Genomic DNA, 21,878 nt, shown 5'->3' on the forward strand with positions numbered 1-21,878 from the left:
GACCCTTCCCAGGCCTGAGGGACCCAGGACTGCCTCCAACTGTTCCTCCAGTTGTTCCTCCAGGGCCAGAGAGCTATGCCATCTTCCTCCATCAGCCCTAGCTCCATCTCATCCTCATCCTCAGAGCCAGGCTCCAATGGGGCGATCACAAAAATAAACTCATTTGCTAAAGTGCTCGTGATTTACCCAATGTATATAAAACTGTATTTATACATTGAATTTTGAAATTTCTTAGATTCCCATTCATTTTTTTTATTTTATGAAGGAAATAGACTGATATCTATAGATACTTTCACTATATTAATATTAACCTTATCTCCTCAAACTGGACTTTAACTAGTCCAAGCATAATTTTTTAAAAAATATTTACCCTAGCAATGGACAAAGAGTTATCAGTTCCTCAGTAGGAGAGGATGTTGTCATCGGTGGATTGTTCTGGCATTGAGCCTATATGATCTCAAGTTTCTTTTCGTTTACCTCAGTCCTTCTGAGCTAAACACTACCTCCTCTTTCCTCTCCTCCTTTTTTTCCTCTACATTTTTCAAGCTATCTAGCAGCCTTCCTTGTAAAGAAATTGCCAGTGAATCCTTTACTTACACGCCACCAAAATAATTGTTACATTTCCTGTCAGGGTTCTCCCCTTGTTTTGAATAAATTTGTTTCCACCTCTAGATTATTCCAGAGTTATTCCATAGGTCTGGCATCTTCTAAGCTTTATTCTGCCTATACATACATGTGACAAAATTGTAATCTAATGAAATGACAAAACCAACTGATACAATTTGATTATTACCTCAGGAAGACTGTTTCTTGGTTACTAATTTCATAAAAGTGGCTTTTATCTCTTTGTTCCTCAAGCTGTAAATGATGGGGTTCAACCTTGGGGTCACTACTGTGTAGAGCAGGGCAAGAAATCTATTAGTGTCCACAGAATATTCTGAATTTGGATGAATATATGTAAAAATGACAGTTCCGTAGAAAATGAAGACAACAGTGAGATGTGAAGAACAAGTGGAAAATGCTTTGTGCCTGTTCTTGGCCACTGGCATTCTGAGAATAGTGGAGATAATGAGGGTGTAAGATACAAGGATGAGCAAAAATGGTGTCAAGTCAACTACCACTGTTAAAACAGCAATGGACACTTCATTTTTGTAGGTACTGGTGGAAGCAAGTCTCAGAACAGGCATAAGATCACAGAAGAAATGGCTGGTTCTATTTGACCAACAGAAGGGAAGAGTAAAGATTGAAATTAAATGCCCCAAACCCAAAGAGATACCAATGGCCCATGAGGTAACTGCAAGCATAGTACATTCCCTGTAGTTCATGATATAAGGGTATTGCAAGGGTTTGCAAATGGCAACATAGCGGTCGTATGCCATAGCACAAAGAAGACAACACTCAGTGATCCCAAAGAGTAGGAAAAAACACATTTGACAGCCACAGCCCCAAAAGGATATAGTTTGTTTCTGTGATAATAAGTTCACTAGCATCTTTGGGCTGATGGAGGAAGTGTAGCCAATTTCCAAAAACGACAAATTCCAGAGGAAGAAGTACATTGGGGTGTGAAGAGTAGGACTGAGAAAGATGAGGAGCAAGATCAAAACATTCCCTACCAAAGCCATGAAATAGAATATGGGGACCAGGCAGAAGAGAAGTTCTCATATAGACTGGAAATCTGAGAAGCCTAGAAGGACAATCTTGGTGAGACAGGACTGGCTGACTTTTTTCATGGTGTCATCCAGATCAAAGGCTAAAAACAAGAGGAACATTAAACAATGAATTCAATAATTATTCTTTACAATTACTAACAATGTAATGGGCTTCACACATTAGAAATCTATATATTGCTTCCTTTAGTTTCCTTTCCTTCCTTTGCCAGTTTCCTCAGAATTAATAGCTTGGATGATGTTCTATATAAAAGGAAAACTACAGTTTTAATTTAGCATCGTGTCCATTTTGGCTGTCATCATTCCATCCTTATGAATTATGTAAACCATTCTAGGACCTGGACCGACCTAGATTGGATCATTATAGGATGCTTTCTCAGAAGTAATTTGTCAAAATTGTCAATCTTAAGATTTTAAAATCAATCTTCTTTGAGTTAATAGTGCATGTTTAATTGAAGGTGCCACTCTTTTACATTTTCCTTTGCTTGTTGGTTTGTTTCAGTTCAAATTTTACATTGTTTATAGAGATTATGGCTGGAAATGCTGAATCCTGGAGTGGATGAGCATTGGAGAAAAATGATTTAGATGAAAAACAGCTCAATATTCCATTAAATGCAATTTGTACCCATTGTTTATCATCAGTGACCAGCCATTCCTGTTAGATAAAGGCTGCTTTTTCTATCTAAACAGAGCATGAAAATGTGTTGAAATAAGCAGTCAGAATCTTTCCCATGACAATGCATGAACAAACTGTTGAGAATAAAACTCTTGTACTATTTCACTCTTCTAAAAACAAAATTTCTTGCCTTGAGCATGCCCCATGTAAGAAATCACACCACCAAACACAATCTCTGATAAAATATGAGGCATTAATCTTATGGAAAAAACTTGCCAAGAAAACAGCACAGACTTATTCAGGCAGACTCCAAGAATCACACAAAATTGAACAGAAGATAGATATTTTTGCGGATTTCCAGAAGATCTGAAATCCCAGAAAAATTGGAGGACTTTTTAATCTAACAAGGTCTCAGGACAGACGTACAAGGAGTCTTCCTGGGGATTTGGTAAATTGAATTACCAAAGGACAACCTGGATCTTAGGGAACGTTTCTGGCTTCCAGGGAGCCTCCAGAGCCCACGGAGGCCATTTTCACCCTCTTGGAGGATCAAGGAAAGCCTCCAGAGCCCAGGGAGGGCAAAATCCCCCCACAACATGGTGGAGGAGGCCATCTAGACCTCACCCACCATGGCCACACCCATCCAGCAACCGGGTAGAGAACCCGTTGCTAAAAATTTTTAAGCCCATCTGTCTCTACCTGATCATTTGCCATGTGGCTGATCTTACAGAAATTGTAATCCAAAAAATAAAGCCTACCAGTGGCATAATTTTTAATGTATTAATAATTGCAATGTCCTGCCTGTCAATGAGTACTTCAGCTTCAACCAAAACAATACAAGAGCACACAATAGATACAAACTCAAGGTAAACCGCACGAAACCTGACTCTGTGGTTTCTTCCCCAAACCCCAAAAACTTTAACCTTAGACTGTCTACTATTGACCTCAACCCTTTCCTAAGAGGTCTGTAGGGGGCGTGCATAAGCGCACCAACATGCCTACCGTCCCTGTCCTATTGTTTCTTTTTTTCTTATTCGTATCCATTTCATGTATTCATAACCATGTTTATACTTATACCTGCTATCTTATAATCGCTTGACAAAATAAATAAATAAATGACATAAATAAATAAATAATTTTTAATATTCTGCCATGGGGATCAATAAACACAAAGAAAATCTTTGGGCAGAGAATCATTTTTAATATGTCCCATCCTGTTTCCAATAGAAAGATGATATTATGAAGTCATCTAAAATTTAAAGGCTGTTCATGTAATCAATATTCCAGGTACTTACATTATAAACGAGGGTAATAATAATATCCATAAGAACATTCTCCATAGTTAACCAGTTAAATCTTAAACGTAAAAAATGTCCCATAAGTACAAAATGAGACAGCAATGGACAGTACTCTTCAGTCCCTTGATATTCTTTTCCCTGAAAGCATTATAGAAAAAGACACCTTTTAGGATGCTAAAGGTGCTTTTTCAAGAGGTGACTGGACTTTCCGCTTTTTCTTTGAAGACATTTCGCTTCTCATTCAAGAGGCTTCTTCAGTTCTGACTGGATGGTGCAGAATGGAGAGATTTATACTCCTTGCAGACAGCTGGTCATTTGAATTCTTTTAGAGAGTCATTCTCCATTTTCTACACCTAGCTGTGTTTCATGTTCTATTTTAATATCTATAGGGTTAATATATTTTAGCTGATTCACAAAATGATGAATCTTCTCCAAGAACTGATCAAGAATTTGTTTTAAAACCCGACACCAGCTTAGAATTAGGCATCCTCGTAGCTCCCTCTAGTGGTCAGAGACTGTTATTTGTTTATTCATTTAATTATTTCTTTCTTTTCTCAGCCAATCCAAACCCTTAAATATCGACAGACTTCAACCACCCACAGCTAAACAATACAGAACTAATTATTTTAAAAGTAGTAGGTTAAAGCCACAGTTTTTATCCTTATAATTTTTTTTAAAAAAAGAATATTCCATGCTTCCTTATTTTGACTGCCTCTAGCAATCCACTCTCCCTGTTGTTTTACAGTCTCAATAATGGTGTTCAAAATTTCAAAAAGGGGTGGTAGGCTGTAACTAAAGACAGCCTCTATAGCTTGTATAGATAATGGTGTCATAAATTGTTTAAGGAATGAAGGGCAAACCTTATTGTCCATTTAAAAAATAAAAACCAAAACAGCTGTTTTATCCAACAACCCTGCCTCTCAGTTTCAGATCACCCAGTTATCTTCGAAGCTCAGCTTCTAAAATTGCTTTCAGGCTGTTGCTGGATCTTGAGGGATGATTCTTGAGGGACCTTTTTTATTTTATTTATTTTATTTGTCAATCACTTACAAGGTAATAGATATAAGAATAAGCATGAGTATGAATACAGGAAATGGGGAGAGTAAGACAGGGACGATAGGCATGATTGTGCATTTATGCATGTCCCTTACTGACCTCTTAGGAATGGGGTGAGACCATTAGTGGATAGTTTGAGGTTAAAGGACTGGTGGTGGGGGGTTAGAGGATGGAACAACAGAGTCAGGTAGTGCGTTGCAGGCATTGACCATTCTGTTGCTGAAGTCATACTTTCTGCCATCAAGTTTGGAGTAGTTTACATTGAGTTTGTATCTGTTGTGTGCTCTTGTATTGTTATGGTTGAAGCTGGTAGGACATTACAATATATAATTTTATGTACTATACTTTGATCAGACTGAAGGCAACGTAGTTCTAGGTTGACTAGGTCTAGAATTTCAAGTCTGGTGGCATAAGGTATTCTGCAACAAGTAGAGGAGTGGAGAACTCTTCTTGTGAAATATTTCTGGACTCTCTCTAGGGAACTTGCAGTTTATCGGCTTCAGTGACAGCAGGGATTTGCTTTTCTCCGTGATCCCTGCTGTGCTAGCCTCCTTGGTGTCTCCGATCCTGACGGATTTGGAGGCTAAGGCTGCCCTGTTGGGACAGCTGAAGAAAGGGGGGATCCGGACAGGGCTTGAGGGGTATTGCAAACCGCCTCCCCAGCCCGCAATAACCCCCTTCTCTCAAGATGGTGGAGCGGCGGTCTTAATGGCCGCCATAAAGAAGCCGGCAACTGGATAAAGAATGTGCAGGAGGAAGAAGAAGGAGTTTTAAAACGAAAGTTTTTTCTTGGTCGAACTGGGACCTTAAGGACATATTCAACACCTGGGAAAGTATTGGCTTTTTTCTGGATGCTACAATGTTCCCGATTGATGTTTTCAGCAGCGAGGAAAAGTGATGAAAAGGGAAAGTTACTCTCCCTCCCTTATGGAATTAACAAATGTACAAGGGAAACCTGCCTTTTAATAGAAGGTAAAACCTAAACTCCTTTGTTATAAGTGGGAAGGGAGAGGCTTGGAAAAAAAAAATTACTCTAAGACTTTGCTGGAGGAGATGCCTTGAAGATAAAGAGAATAGAAATTAATTCTAAAAAAGATTTAAAGCACAGACTGGACATTTTTTCTTTCCCTAATTTGACTTCACCCCTAGAAGAGAAATTGTAAAAAGAAGAAGTTTGTACTCTGCCTGGACTGTTTGATGACTGCGGGATTTTGGGATTTTTGGGAACTGTTTTAAGTTTGGAAATAACTGATTGGCTTAATAATAAGAAGAGGATACAGAAAGAGAAGAAGAAACAGTTCAAAATGGCTCTATCTCTTGATGAACTAAAAAAAAAATATTTAAAAATAAAGAAAGAAGGCAAAGATATTATGGGAGAAGCCCTTTGTTTCCTAGATATGGCGCTTGTCATGTGTCAGCAAATTAAACAACAGCTGGAAGAAACCGAGGAAGAAGAAGCCATTTTTAATGAACTAAATGGTGTGATTAAGAAAGAAAGGAGAAAGAAAGGAGCAAAAAGGAAGGACTTAAATAAAAAAATATTTATGAAAGAGAAAAAGAAGATGCAAAAACAACAGAATGCTAGAAAGCAAAAGGAAAGAGGAATGCAACAGAAAGGGGAAACCAAGAAAGAAGAGGTTTGGAGAGGAGGGAGTAAAAAGTTTAGGTGGGCTAAGAAGGAAAGTGAAAAGGGGGGAAAAAAGTTACAAAGGTATAAAACAAGATGGAGAAAAGAAAATTTTTTTAGGGATAATGGGTAATGTATGGGTTTTTTTCTTTAAAAAAAGGGGATTCTACAAAGTACACATGAGTATTGTAATAGTGGTATTTGTATTATAAGTAGATAATCAGAACTTTTTAAGATCTAATAAAAGACTAAAATATTAAGGTATAACTTTAAAATGTTTAATAATGAATGATATTAAGTTTTAATAAAATACTAAAGGAATGTTTAAAATATTAGTTTAAATATAGAGTTTAATGGATTAATGTGTTGACTGTTATGGATTTCTTATTGTAGTATTGGTTTCTGAAATAGTAGAATGTACTAAGCAGAATCTGATTGGGATTTAGGTGTTATTTTAAATTTTAATTTAGGGGAATGATAGAAAGGCATCATACTCTGATTAGTGATTCCAAGGGAAACTATTCTTTTTTATATTGGAAATGAGACAGATGTAAATGGAGAAATGGAAAAAAGATATAAAAATATTTTTCTTTAAAGCAAGATTAAATATATAAAACAGAATTAAGACAAGGCAAAAGTGGAGAGGAGTTATATAACAGATATAGAATGGTAAACAAGATAGGTAATGGTATATAAGAAGAGCATGAATTCAATTGAAGTCCATACAAAAAGAGGTAATCTGGGGCCAAGTTCCTTTCTAAAAGAAAGTTTTATGTTTTTATGTTTATGTCTTATGTGTGTGTGTTCAATTAAGAATTAAATAATAAAATCTCGGAGGAAGACTAGATGAGAATAATTATAAACAAGCCAGAGGACAATATAAATGTGATGATTGAATAGCAGATAAATTAGAAAGGAAATATGATTGAATAATGATTAAAGAGAAACAATGCGGAATTTGGTAAAGGGAATTTACGTGTTTATATGGAAATGGGATAAATTATAAGTATGTGATATAAAGCAATGTGTTACATGCCTTGTAAAGATTTATAATGGAAAGAGGTTTTATGTTTTTAATGTTTAATGATGTTTTGTTTTGTTTCTTTGTTTGTAAAATCAATAAAATTTGTTTAAAAAAAAAGAAATATTTCTGGACTTTCTCAACTGTGCTAATATCAGATACGTAATGTAGGTTCTGGACTGATGAGCTGTATTCGAGTATTGGTCTAGCAAATGTTTTGTATGCTCTAGTTAGTAGTGTGATATTACCAGAGTAAAAGCTACATAAGATTAGGTTAACAACTCTTAATGTCTTTTCATCTATCATTAGAGATGACGGAGATGAGTACTCCAAAATCCCTGAAAGAGCTTGGATCATCAACAAGGTCTTGACTATTCAACCTGTATTTTATTTTCTGATTTTTTTTTGCCAATATATAAGACAGAGCATTTATTTGTTGAGATTTGAAGTTGCCATTTGATTCACCATTCTGACATAGTCAAGGTCTTTTTGAAGGATAGCAGTATTGTTTGTGGTGTTGAATTGCTTTACATCATCAGCAAAGAGAACACAGTTACTCTTAATATGATCACAGAGGTCATTTATGTAAAGTATGGAGAGAGTTGTTCCTAGAACGCTGCCTTGGGGGACACCACTGTTGACAGGTACAGAATTTGATAGGATACTCCCAATTTTGACCATTTGTCCTCTGTTTGACAGGAATGCTTCTATCCAGTTATCCAGGTGTCCAGAGATACCATAAGATTTTAGGTTGAGGAGTAGTTTGTTGTGTACCACTGAATCAAAGGCTTTACAGAAGTCCATGTAGATTAAATCTATTGCTTTGATCTGAGTTGTGTAGTCCATGTGTTTTTGCAGTGTAAGAGTTGCAGATTACAGGATAGTTTTTTATTTAAACCAAATTGTTTATTAGAGATTAGGTTGTTTGTCTCTAAGTGGAGGATAATGTATTGGTTAGTAATTGATTCCATGACTTTACAGGTGACGCAGCATAAAGAGATTGGTCTGTAATTTTCAATGAGGCTGGGCTCTCCCTTTTTGAAGATGAGGATGAGTGTGGTTTGTGACCATAGATTTGGCAAGGAGCTGGTCCTGAAAGATTTGTCGAAGATTATGCTTAGAGCTTTGGCTATGGCAGTGGATAGCTTTTTTAAGAAGTAGGCACATATTCCATCCGGTCCAATAGATAGAGATGGTTTTAGATTGCATAGTGCTTTTTCAACATTGTCTATTGTAAAATCAATCTGTATTAGATCATTTTTTAAAAAAAGTTTTTATTTTTTACAACAAATATACAAAAAAATACATAAAACCCTGTTTCAATTATATACATACAGTGTGTCAGTTGGTTACAATCTCTTGTGCTATCCTTTTCTTACCATTACTCACAAGTTATACAAATTCTCACCTTATCAATCTAGCTTGTGCTTATGTAATATCAATTATTAAACATTCATTTGACTAAACTATTTTTCCATCATTTTATATGAGATATTCTAATTTTAATTATGATTTAATCATACATTTATCCAATTGTTATATATTGTATATTGTATTCTATATCAATCTATTAACTTTTATTGTAAGGCTTACTAATCTATTTCTTTATCATGTCTTTTTATCTAACCATTGATAAAATAAACCCCATATCATATAAAACTGTTTATCCTCTTGTTCTCTAATTTCAAATGTCAATTTACTCATTTTGACACAGTCCATGATTTTCTTAATAATTTCCTCCTGCATAGGTTTTTTTTTCATTTTTCCAATTCTTAGAAAATACAATTCTATCTGCTGTTAAAACATTTACAATCGGTGGGCAGAGCTGACGTCATGATGATACGGCATGCAATCTCGAGGTCTGAGATTGCAGCCAATATCTTTGCCTCTGGACAGTCCCAATGGACCTAAACCATCCCGAAGAGACAGTGAAAGTGAAGAGTGCATCCTGCCGATCCCAGGGACACCTCAAAGTCCCTGGTTGATCCAGGAGAAGCCCTTCTTGCCGGTGGCAGAGAGGTAGCCATTAAAGCTGCTGAAGTTTGGACAGCTCCGTTCGGAAGAGACTTGAAAGAGAAATAGTGTCGGTTTGGTGAGAACTTTTTTTATTATTATTTTAAGATTTAAAGGGACACCCTATGGAAAAGAAGAAATCTGTAAAAGTTTTTTTTTAAAAAAAAACAATTTTATTAGTTTTTAAAGACAAACAAAACATAAAAACATCCAGCTTTCTTTCATAAATATACAAACAGTGTGTCGGTTGGTTTACCAGTTTTTGTACATTCATTTCGTAGTCTCGATTACAGTTACATTACATAATAACTCATATTATCAATCAAAAATTATATATCCTAGTATCACTATTAAACAATCATTTGACTATAATTTTATTCATTCATACTTTACGAGATAACTATAATTTATGTAATTTATTTTATAACAAATCATATAATCATACCAAATCTATCCTGAAGACATTTTATAAATGTGATATCAAATAAAAAAGAAAAAAATCTCTTTATATATTCATTATTATCTAAAATTCTAAATATTCTATTATTGTATTTTATCATCCAACCATTGATAGAAGAGGTCCCAAATTTTATAAAATTGTTTATCCTCTTGTTCACTAATTTCAAATGTCAATTTATTCATTTCAGCACATTCCAATATTTTCTTAATAATTTCTTCCTGCAATGGTATTTTCTCATTTTTCCAGTTTTTAGCAAATACAATCCTAGCTGCTGTTAATACATTTACAATCAGGTATTTCAAATCTTTATTATATGCATCAGGTAAGATTCATGTCAGCCTCAAGATCCTTTCCACAACTTTTCTGCTGCTATGCTCACTGCTCTCTTTCTTTCTTTCTTTCTTTCTTTCTTTCTTTCTTTCTTTCTTTCTTTCTTTCTTTCTTTCTTTCTTTCTTTCTTTCTTTCAGCTGTCATTAGTAATGGGGGGAGGGCGGACTTGGAGGGGAAGAAAGCTGAAGGTATTACATTCCTGTGCTGTGGGTAAGAAGGAGGAGGGGGAGTATTAATTCTTGTCTTTAAGTTTCTATTTCCTTGCCTAGCTTTCTTTCCTTTTGCACAGCTGTGAAGTTTTATCAAAATATGTCAAGGTAAACGGACAGAGGCCTCATCATCACCTGAAGATGCCCAAATGATCATATTCAGAACTTTTAATTGGAAGAGTCTTCTGGACTTTGGGGGGTGGGAACAATTCCATCCCTTTGTATATGTGATCTTTGTATATGTGATCTGTGAGGCAAATTCTTTAGATTCAGAATCTTCCCTGTAGCTTCCATTTTGAAATTTAGTAAAAGAGAAAACTTTGCTCTAACCATTGGAGTCTGAGTGTTTCTTTCCTGGGTTTTGAATGGAGCACAGACTGACAATTCCCAATAGAAAGATCAGGAATAAGGTCACAGAAGAAATGGCTGATTCTATCTGACTCATAGAAGGGAAAGGTGAAGATTAAAACAGAGAGCCACAAAACCACAAAAACACCCCAATCCCATGAGGCAGCAGCAAACTTAGCACATTCTCTGTAGTTTATGATATATGGGTATTGCAAGGGTTTGCAAATGGCAACATAACAGTCATATGCCATGACACAAAGAAGACAACAGTCAGTAACACCAAAGAGAAGGAAGAAATACATCTGACATCCACAGCCCCAAAACAATATAATCTGGTTTTCTGATAATAGGTTCAGTAACATCTTTGGGCTGATGATGAGATATAGCCAATTTCCAAAAAGGACAAGTTCCAGAAGAAGAAATACATTGGGGTATGAAGTGTGGGACCGACAATGATAAGGATCAAAACAAGATTGTTCCCTTTCAAGGCCATGAGGTAAAATATTAGCATGAAGGAAAACAGCAGTTCTTGCCTAGTCTTGAAATCTGAAAAGCCCAACAAGACAATTTCAGTGAGACATGAGTGGTTGTCTGTTTTCTTGGTATCATCCATGTTGAAACTTGGCAACAAAAGAGAAATGTTAAATATAGAATTAAAAAATTATTTGCAATTAACAAATAGGCTTCACACACTACTGACATACATTTTGTACGTTTATTCAGAAGTAGTTAATTTTAATCAAATATTTAGAAACAGGGCAGGAGTTCAATTTTAATTTAGTATCCTATGCATTTTGCATTTGTATCATGTTAGTCAACCATTTCTCAGAACTGATTTGTGTATATTTTTAATATTTAGAATCTATTTATGGCCCTCTTATTTGTTTGTTTACTATTTCAAGGAGCCTATGCCTTGTAAGAATTCAATGAATTCAATAATATTCATAATTTACCCTGAAATTCTGACCACTCCCAGGTAACTGGGAGTTTGCAGTTCTAAGAAAAATTATTTAAGATGAAATTAGTTCATCTTATTTCTCACTAAATATCATTTGTTTCTATTGCTTATCATCAATGATCATCTATTCATGTTAAATAAAGAATGTCCCTTTTCCTCTAAAGAGGATATCAAAATGTTCATAGATTTCACATCATCTCTCCTATAATAAAACAATTAAAGGCTAACATAAGTTGAAAATAAAATTCTCATAACATTCCATGCAACATCATTTAAATATTAAGTTACAGATTTAATTACAGATACAAGTTAACTGTCTTCAATATGCACAAGATCAGAAATCCAACAACCAAGCATGACCCTTGATAAATTATGAAATATTGATCTTACTTTTTTGATGATGTCAAATTGATAAGGTGTTTCTTCTTATAAAAAAATAAAAGTATTCATTAGCGATTTGAGTTTTTCAAGATTCGTCTGCCATATCTAAGACTTTATGTAATCTCTCCTCTGAAATATATATGAAATTATATATATATATATATATATATGAAATTATATATATATATATATATATGAAATTATATATATATATATATATATATATATATATATATATATATATATATATATATGTTTTCTGAGGTTCTACATGGGTATTTGTATGTGGATCTTTGGTTGTTCGGGTTTTCTCCCGCGTAAGATTCAAAGTGTCTAGGCAACGTTTCGATGAAGTCTCATTCATCATCATCAGGCCTCTGTCTTTGGCTCTTGCTTTTCAGAGTGATGTGAGGTTGCAGCTGCTTTTTTTCTTTTTAACTGTCAGTGGGGTGGGATTTGAATGGGTGGGGGCTTGGCTGTGTTCTGATTGGGTGGGGGTGTCTTCTCATTGGTGGGGGCCTGGCTGTGTTTTGATTGGTTGGGGGTTGGCCGTGTTCTGATTGGCTGGATTTCTCGAACTCGAAGCGGGCAGCAAGAAATCAGCCAATCAGAACACGGCCACCCCCAACCAATCAAAACACAGCCAGGCCCCCACCAATGAGAAGACACCCCCACCCAATCAGAACACAGCCAAGCCCCCACCCATTCAAATCCCACCCCCACTGACAGTTAGAAAGAAAAAGCAGCTGCAAGCCTCACATCACTCTGAAAAGCAAGAGCCAAAGACAGAGGCCTGATGATGATGAATGAGACTTCATCGAACGTTGCCTAGACACTTTGAATCTTACGGAGAAAAGCTCCGAACAACCAAAGATCCATATATATATATATATATGGATCTTTGGTTGCCGGGTTTTCTCCAGCGTAAGATTCAAGTATCTAGGCAACGTTTCGATGAAGTCTCATTCATCATCTTCAGGCTTCTGTCTCCGGCTCTGTGCTTCTCAGAGTAATGTGAGATTGCAGCTGCTTCCTCCTTTAACTGCCAGTGGGGGTGGGACTTGATTGGGTGGGGGCTTGGCTGTGTTCTGATTGGGTGGGGTGTGTTCTCATTGGTAGGGGTTTGGCTGTGTTCTGATTGGTTGGGGGTTAGCCGTGTTCTGATTGGTTGGAGGCATGTTCTGTTCAGGTGGGGGCTTGGTTGTGCTCAGGTTAGTCTTAGTTGCTGGGGGATTTGAGCTGGTGAGTTGTGATCTTGCTGTTTGGCTTCGAGTTCGTGGTCCTTCTGCATCTTCATAGTGGGTGTCGGTTTGCTTCATGTATGGCTCGGAGGGGTTTGAAGTGGGTAGTGATGCAGCTGCCGTGCAGCTTCTGGTCCATGGTCGTGTCTCATCTTCTGAGTGGGTGGGAGTCTGTTTTCTACATGGAAGTGTGGTGGTGGCATCTTGTGTGGCTCTCATGGGTGTGGGTCTGGTGTCCTTCTTCATGTTAGGTACAGTTAAAAGGAGGAAGCAGCTGCAATCTCACATTACTCTGAGAAGCACAGAGCCGGAGACAGAAGCCTGAAGATGATGAATGAGACTTCATCGAAACGTTGCCTAGATACTTCGAATCTTACGCGGGAGAAAACCCGAACAACCAAAGATCCACACATATATATATATATTCTTAAGTTTTCGTGGGTACTTACATGTATGGCATTCAGCTTTGTTCAGGTATTTTCCCAGGTCATTGTAGTTGTGCTTTTAAAGTTGTAGCAACGTTTTGGCAGAATCTCATCTGGAATACAGAAGGAATACAGGAATACAGAAGCCTGATGATGGCAGATGAGATTCTGCTGAAACGTTGCTAGGGACCACTTCTTTAACAACATCACAAGACACAAGCCCAGGAATTCATTTTGTGGATTTGGTAAATGAATGCTAGGGGGTAACCTAGAAACTGGATATTTTCATATTCAATTTCCATGACCAGATTTCTTTTTCCGCCAAAGTTATCTCTTTTTGGATTGAAGCTTCCTTATTGTTACGGGTAATCTGTTTTTTCTGGTTTTGGGAGTTGTTATTGGTGCATATAGTTTGATGACACTTTGACTTCAAGTAAAAATATGTTGTAATGTTTTATGAAGGAGTTGTTTTGTTACCCCAATGAAGAAATCTCCACATATTTCACGGCATTGTACTACATATACCACATTGATTAGTTTGTAATCTGGATTTTTTTTTCTCATTTCCTTCTTGTTTGGACAGTTAAAAAATGAAAGAATATTTTATTTGTATTTCATATACCTCCCCTCATGGTCCGTCCTTTTACATATAATTATTGGCTTTGTTATATGAAGAAAAGATTTTTTTTAAAAAAAAAACTACCATTATTTTTCAAATATGATCTGAATGATCTGAATAACAAAGATCTTGCATGCAAAATTGGATGAAGTTTGAAAATGAAATGAAGATATTGAAAAAGTTTAAATATATAACTTATGTTGTATATTCATGAACTGGGATAGAGCTTGGTAACAAGGTCAGCCAAGGAATAGGCATGGTAACTAAATCAGCCAATGGGGACAATTTGGAAATTGAAACTAGGAGTGGCCCATGCATGGCTCTATGTTAAGCTGTGCAGCTCTGAAGCTATTGAGTTTTGAATCTGTCTATTGAAATGAACTGCTTCTCTCTTCTGCTTCCCTGCTGAACTAAGGTAAAAGAGAAACTAATTTGTTTGTCTGCTGAAGTGACTTGCAATATGTTTCTGTCTGAGTTTGCTGCATGTTGGAAAAATATACAACTAGTTTCTAAAATCTACCTATTATATTTATAAGTGCTGTAAATAAACACAGCCATCTGTGTTTATTTTTCTGGAGCTAAATTAATACTGCAAAACTCTGAATATGTACTTTATGTATGAAATAATATGTAAAGGATCTTATTTAATCTACAACCTGTATATTTAACAGTTTCACATGTAAAAACTTTGCCGATCAATAGCATGAAGAAAATTTCAAATTTGTTAATAATTGTTCTCAATTATTTTTTATTTATTTATTTTTCAATTAAAAACAGTGTAGATTAATGAAAAATAATGGCATTCCATTGACTGTAAGCAAAGCAGAAGGAACTGAGATTTCTCCATATGATTTCAAGGAATCCAGTTAATATTTATATTACTTTGATTTTTCTTTCAGCTCCACCATTTTTTGCAGCAAGTCTCTTTTAACAACAGTTCTGGAGAACAGGTTTCTTTTGGCCCCAATGGAGAATTTGAAACAGAATTTGATGTCTTCAATTGGGTCACATTTCCAAACAAGTCATTTCTAAGAGTCCAAATTGGAAGCATTGATCCCATGGCTCCCCCAGACAAGTTCCACACCATTTCTATCATGGATGCTGTTTGGCCCCTTGTATTTAACCAGATTTGTCTCGTTTTTCAGTTTTTAAGAAATCGCGTATTCATTCATGCACAGAAATAAATGATTAAATGACTATTATCAAAACAACCTTTGGATTTAGCAGCCTCAATATTTTTTATATGTGATGTGAACATAAACTGCTAAAATATAAACGGGTGACTTAAAATTGAAATGCCCATAACCTTTGATTATCTCCAATGCAAAATCATCTCACTAATTGTAGTACTAGATTTTGGGATTAGTCAGTTGAGCATATAATGCATGAGCATTGAGCTCAATTCAGTGAAATTGAGATAAGCTAAGACAAAGCAATCAGATAAATTGGCATATGATAAAATCAAAAACAGCAGGTTCTTGTTTCTCAAACTCAGCAAATTTATGAGGTGTGGACTTCAATTCCAAACTTCAACATACTGGCAGTTGAAGTTCACACCTATTCTACTTGCTGAAGTTTGAGGAACAAATTAATTGAACTGAACTGAATTTTAATGAATTTGAAACAAAAGAAAATGGTGAAATTGGACACTAAGGATTGATGAGGATGGGAAGAGTTTGGGTATGTATAGTGGTTTTATATTTGTGTGTTTTTTCTTGCTTTCAATGAATTTCAAGAAGCCAAATCCCAAAATGTTTTAGAGGGCCTAAATATTTTGCTGCATTTATTAGAATGACAAAAATGTATAATCATAATTCTAATGAAAAAGTACTGGAAAAAATTATGAAATATCACAACCTGGATATCAAAACTATGCAATTATTGAATGAAACATGTAACAGTGATACCCATTGTCATCGGGGTACTTGTTACAATGTCCAGGAATTTTGCAAAATACATCAAGAATTTGCAGCTTCCTGCTATAATGCCAGGAAGCTGCAAAAGATTTTGCTACTCAAAAGAACATAAATTTTAAGAAGATTCTTCCTGATACTTAGGATGCTGTCAGTAACCTGTATCAACCATTGGAGTCAGTTAGTGATATTTGTGATACATTTTTAAATGTTCAGTTGACTAAGTTCAATTTTTAAATAATAATAATAATCATCAGCATCAGCATCGTAACAGTAACAGTAACAGCAACAGCAACCGCAACCGCAACAACAACAACAACAACAACAATAACAATAACAGAATGATTATGTGAACCAAAGTACAAAAAAATTGCTGCAGGCTGTAAAAACCGAGAACATTATAAAAACAACAGAAGCAGAGGCAGAATATAAGGAATTACAGCTGGAAGATAGATTAAACAGATGGAAAACCAAAGCTTTGCATGGACAGCACTTGAAAAACATTGAAGGAAAATGTGATGACAGCTTGACATGGGCATGGCTTATTCTTCCATCAAGGAAGACATGGAAGGTTTAATACTTGCTGCTCAAGAACAAGAACTACAAACTAATCAGTGGTGGGATTCAAAAAAATTTACTGCCAATTCTGTGGGCATGGCTTGGTGGGTGTGGCTTAGTGGTCATGTGACTGGGTCGGCATGACTGGGTAGTCATGTGACTGGGGGCGCGTGACTAACTCCACATCACTCATGTCAAGGGGTGCCTTGCCCGGCTTGCCTGGCCTCCTGAGCTCTTCTGGTCTTTGTCTATTAATCTGTCTACTGCTACAGTGTCTGGTAGATTATGCCTGCCTGTCCTTCTGAATCTGGAACTCTCACAGATTATTAGCTCTATTATTCTCCACAATCTTCTGTGGAAACTCCTTGATGACTGGCTAGAGAATTCTGGGAGTTAAAATCCATACATCTTTCAGCTGATTGACACTAATCTAGCCCTTGGGTTCCATCTAGTGAAGGAATAATTATAAAAATTCAGGAATAATTATAAAAATGATGATTTCTCATTCATTTCCTTACTAATAGAAGAAATAAAATAATCAGCCAAAAATGTAACCTAAAGTTGGAACCCCAAATCAGATGTACACTAAATGTAGACTGATTTTTAGCTATATATCTTCCCACCAAACAGCAAATTTTCAAGCTCCAGGTAAAGAAGATTCATTTTAGGAGGAGTAATCACAGTTTGCATGTTGGAGTTTCCAAAAGGAAAGTTGGGAAATTCTGTATTTTAAGAACATTTGAAGGAGGTTTGCAAAATAGTTCTTCTCTGCCTGAGGCTATAGAGATCTGGCACCAATCATGTTAAGTTTGAGCAATGAGAGGCTGAACCAGAGCATGAGTGCAACAGTACTTTATTTTACAAATAAAGGGCTGACCGTGCTTGCCAAGCCTGGAACTGGCTCGCAGCAATCAGCAACCAGTTGGACCCCGCAGCCTGCTTTTATAGCTGGCTGCTGGGGAGAACCAACCAATGGGAATGGGGGAATATCGCCCACACAAAGTGAGTGGACCTGAGTGAGAACTCCTTGAGTCCTCAGGACATAACACCCCTTCCCCCAGATGCGAACACACATAGTCCTTGAGGTAGATGGGGTTTGTGTTGGCGCCCGGAGCGGCGCAACTCGGGAACATTGTCTGACTGTTCGGTATCAGTCTGTGACGGTTGAGCTGGCATAGTGTCGCCAACACTCTCTCTGGACTGGGCATCCTCGGAAACCACCGGGTTGGTTTCTGGGGTCGAGCTCTCGTGGGTTGGATCCGGTTGGTCAACTCTCTGGGCGCTGTTGTCCGAGTTTGGGCTGACCGGAACGACCGCTGGCGCAGACTGGTCACTGGGTGCGGTGTGGCTGGGTGTCGGATGAGGCGGTTCCCCTTCGACTGGAGACTCTGGATTCTTGTTTGCGAGGTTGCTGAGGCGCCTTCTGAGTTGGTCTATGTGTCTCCTCCAGACGCGACCATCCTCCAGCCTGACTCTATACGATCTCGGCCCGGTGACGGCGATGACCTCGCCCGGAATCCAAAGTGGGTCCCCAGCGAAATTCCTTGCGAATATCGGCTCCTGTAACATAAAATGTCTAACCCCGAAGTGGAAGCGAGGGGAGAGTCAGGCAGTATTGTGGGTGCAGTCTATCTAATACAGTCCTCAGGCGCCGGCCCATCAGAAGTTCCGCTGGGGACTTATTGGTGACTGCACAGGGGTCGAGTGCTGGCTCATCAGGAACCGTGAGAGTTTGTGGTGCCAGTCATCTCTGCCAAACCTAGCGAGGGCCTCTTTGGTGGTCCTGACGGCCCTTTCAGCCAACCCATTACTCGCAGGGTGAAATGGGGCTGTGAAAATGTGGCGAATGCCTAGGTTGGCTGCAAAACGGCTGAATTCTACTGATGCGAACTGTGGGCCATTATCGGAGACCAAGGAGTCGGGTAGTCCATGTGTAACGAACAGGCGCGTTAACACGTTGGTGATTGCTAGTGTGGTGGTCGTGGATAGCTGTGCCACGTCTATCCATTTGGAATAAGCGCCCACGACCACTAGGAACATCTTTCCATGCACGGGGCCGGCCAGATCGATATGGATTCTAGACCAAGGGCGCTGGCGCTCTCCCATCTGGTAGGGGTGGCGATGGGGGAGCAGGACGGGATTCCTGGCAAATGCTGCAGGAACTTACCCAATTGACAATGTCCTCATCTAGACCCGGCCACCACACGTAGCTGCGTGCCAACGCCTTCATTCTCACAATGCCGGGTGTCCCTCGTGCAACGCCTCCAGGACTCGGTGCGCAGCAAGGTCGGAATGACCACTCGAGTGCCCCACAGTAGACAACCCTGCAAACTGGACAGCTCCTGCATGCGAGTCTTAAAGGGTGCGAATTTGTTATCAACATTGCCTCCCGGCCACCCCTCCTCACCCAGTCGAGCACCTGGGCGAGCGTTTGGTCTGCCTTGGTTTTGGCGGCGATGTCAAGGGCGGTGATGGGCAGGTCCAACTGGGTGATTTCAAAAATGGCATTGACAGGAGCTGGGTCTTCAGCCGGAGCGGGTAAGGGGCAGCGACTGAGCGCGTCAGCGTGGGATAGAGTTTTGCCCGGGCGGTGGATAAGTTTGTATGAGTAGGCCACTAGGAAAAGTGTCCACCTTGTCATCCGAGGGGAGAGGACTTGAGGTGTCCGCTTGTCGCCGGCCAGTAGGCCCAGGAGGGGTTTATGGTCGGTGACCAGTTCAAGAAGTGGCCAAAAGGAATTCGTGAAACTTTTTCACGGCTGCAACAGCTGCTAGGGCTTCCTTGTCTATTTGGCTGTAATTTCGCTCCGTGGCGAGAGCGTCCTGGAGAAAAAGGCGATGGGGGCCTCGGCGCCATTGGCGAGTCGGTGACTAAGGACCGTCCCAATTCCAAAAGGGATGCGTCTGCTGCCAGTACTAAAGGAAGGTTGGGGTCGAATTGGATGAGCACTGCCTCTGACGTAAGTAGTGATTTGACAGCGTTAAACGCCTGGTCTTCTTTGTGCCCCCAGTGCCACGGTGACTTTTTGTCTAGTAATCTGTGTAGGGGTTCGGCTACTGAGGCTTTATGGGGTAAAAGGATGCATAAAAGTTTAGGAGCCCCAAGAAAGCTTGTAGCTCCGTTTTGGAGGTCGGTGTGGGAGCTTCGTGGATCGCCCTGACCTTGGACTCCAGGGGGTGAATGCCAGAGGCGTCAATTTTATAACCCAGAAAGTCCACCTGTCTAGTGGCAATGGCGCATTTTTCTTTCTTTAACTTGAGGCCATGCTGTCTGAACCTCTCTAACACTGCTCGCACTCTCTGGAAGAGTTGGGGTCTGTCCCTGGCCGAGACTAAGATGTCGTCAAGTAGGGTACTACACCAGGAGGCCCTGTAAAATCCGCTCCATGAGGGATTGAAAAATACCGGGCAACACTTACGCCAAATTGGAGACGCTTGCATCGGAAGGCACCCCTGTGAGTGACGATGGTCTGAAGTTCCGCTGTTTGGTTATCAACAGGGAACTGTTGATATGCTTGAGACATGTCCAATTTAGCAAAAATACTGCCCGGTTCGAATGTGTGCAATAAGTGCTGAATGACGGCACGGGTAGGCGCTAACTTGTAAATATTTATTGATTGTTGTCTTGTAGTCCAAGCAAATTCTCAGGCTACCATCTTTTTGAGGGTGTGACAATGGGCGTCTCCCACTTGGCGAAATCTGTTGGCTCAATGATCCCTTGTTTTAGTAGTTTATCCAATTCAGCGTCTAGTTTTGATCGAATAGCAAATGGAACTCTACGCGGTTTTAATCTGATTGGGACTGCCTGGGGTCAACGGTGAACGAGATGGGGGTTCCATTATAACACCCCAGCTCCTCGCTGAACACATCTGCGTAGTCAGCGAATAAGGAGTCAGTGTCTGAGGTTGAGAAAGCATGGACTCCTGTTAACCCTAGGCCGAGGTGGGGAAACCAATCGAGCCCCAATAAGGTGGGTAGATTGCCGTTAACTACCACTAGAGGTAGGTGGCCTTTAAAAGCTCTAAAACTGACAAAGAACTTGCCTCTGCCGATCACGGGAATGGCCTTTCCCTGGTAGTCCTTCAGACCGAACTGGCATCTCTGAAGCCGGGTAGTAGATAGGCTGGGGTGGAGTCTCTTGAGGGTGTTCCACGAGATTATTGAGAGCGCTGACCCTGTGTCCACCTCCATGTGGCACGGTTTACCTTCTAGGGAAATGGAGAGAGAAATTTTACTAACAGTGTGGCAAGTACGCCTGGCAAGGCGGTGCGTGCGACAGTTTAATACTTGCCTCTGTGGTCCCGAGTGCGAGGACGGGGTCTGTGTGCAGCGCTTTGGGGGCTTGGCAGACTCTCGCAATGTGCCCCCTCTTATGGCAGTTGTTGCAAACGGCTCCTTTAAACTTGCAGGTGGCCCTTTGATGTGATCCCCACAGGCTAGGCACAGGGTGATGTGCTTGGGTGGACCGGTGTATTCTTGTTTGGCCCCTACCTGCGACCGTCTGTCATTGGTGAGGCGATGGACATCGTTCTCATCATTGTGGGCTTCCTCCGCTTCCACCTCTTCGGAATGGACTGGGAACGATGCTAGCTTGGCACTTGGGCCCTGAATTTCGGTGGCTGAGTTCGTTGCTAGCTCGGCTGCTAGGGCCTCCTCTACCGCTTGCACAAGGTTGAGGTCTTTTTGGCTAGCAGTCGCCTCTGTAGGTTGAGATCCTTGACCCCACAAACTAATTGATCGAGGAGCATGTCCTCCAGGTATGTTCCAAACCCGCAGTGCAGGGCTGCTGTTCTGAGGGCGGCCATATATTGATTGATGGTCTCCTTACTTGATTGCTTCCTCATACGGAACGTGAACCTCCTGGCGATTTGTGAAGGCCTGGGAGCGTAGTGGTTAGTGAGGATCTCAAGCAACTCGGACCACGGAACGTTTTTCAATTCTCTCGGCGCTTACGAGTGCTGCGGCGGTATCAAAAGCGGTGGCTCCGCAGTAGATTAGGAAATAGGATTTTTCCGATGCTCTCCCGCATCCGCCAGGCCGACCGCATCGATGTAATGATTGAAACGGTTCTTATACGATTCCCACTTCTCTTCGTCTGGTTTAAACGCTGGGAATACTGGGTTGGAACTCATGGTGTT

General features: G+C 39.4%; 1 protein-coding gene and 1 pseudogene across 1 annotated transcript; both read right to left on the reverse strand.

The window, feature by feature from the left end:
- Positions 1-794: 794 nt before the first annotated feature.
- Positions 795-1,730, reverse strand: LOC148124266 (olfactory receptor 10A4-like). Its single transcript, XM_087916136.1, has one exon. The coding sequence runs from the start codon at positions 1,620-1,622 to the stop codon at positions 795-797; it is 828 nt and encodes a 275-aa protein (XP_087772262.1). The 5' UTR covers positions 1,623-1,730.
- On the reverse strand, positions 1,659-11,259 carry LOC113453590 (olfactory receptor 10A5-like; annotated as a pseudogene).
- Between the last annotated feature and the right edge of the window lie 10,619 nt (positions 11,260-21,878).

The sequence above is a fragment of the Pseudonaja textilis genome, chromosome Z, assembly GCF_049901715.1.
Source record: "Pseudonaja textilis isolate UNSWEBS1 chromosome Z, rPseTex1.2, whole genome shotgun sequence".
Classification (NCBI taxonomy): Eukaryota; Metazoa; Chordata; class Lepidosauria; order Squamata; family Elapidae; genus Pseudonaja; species Pseudonaja textilis.

Bases quoted from the DNA above. Each gene is read 5' to 3' on its own strand.
- LOC148124266 (XM_087916136.1), bottom strand. From the start codon at position 1,622: ATGGCTTTGGTAGGGAATGTTTTGATCTTGCTCCTCATCTTTCTCAGT.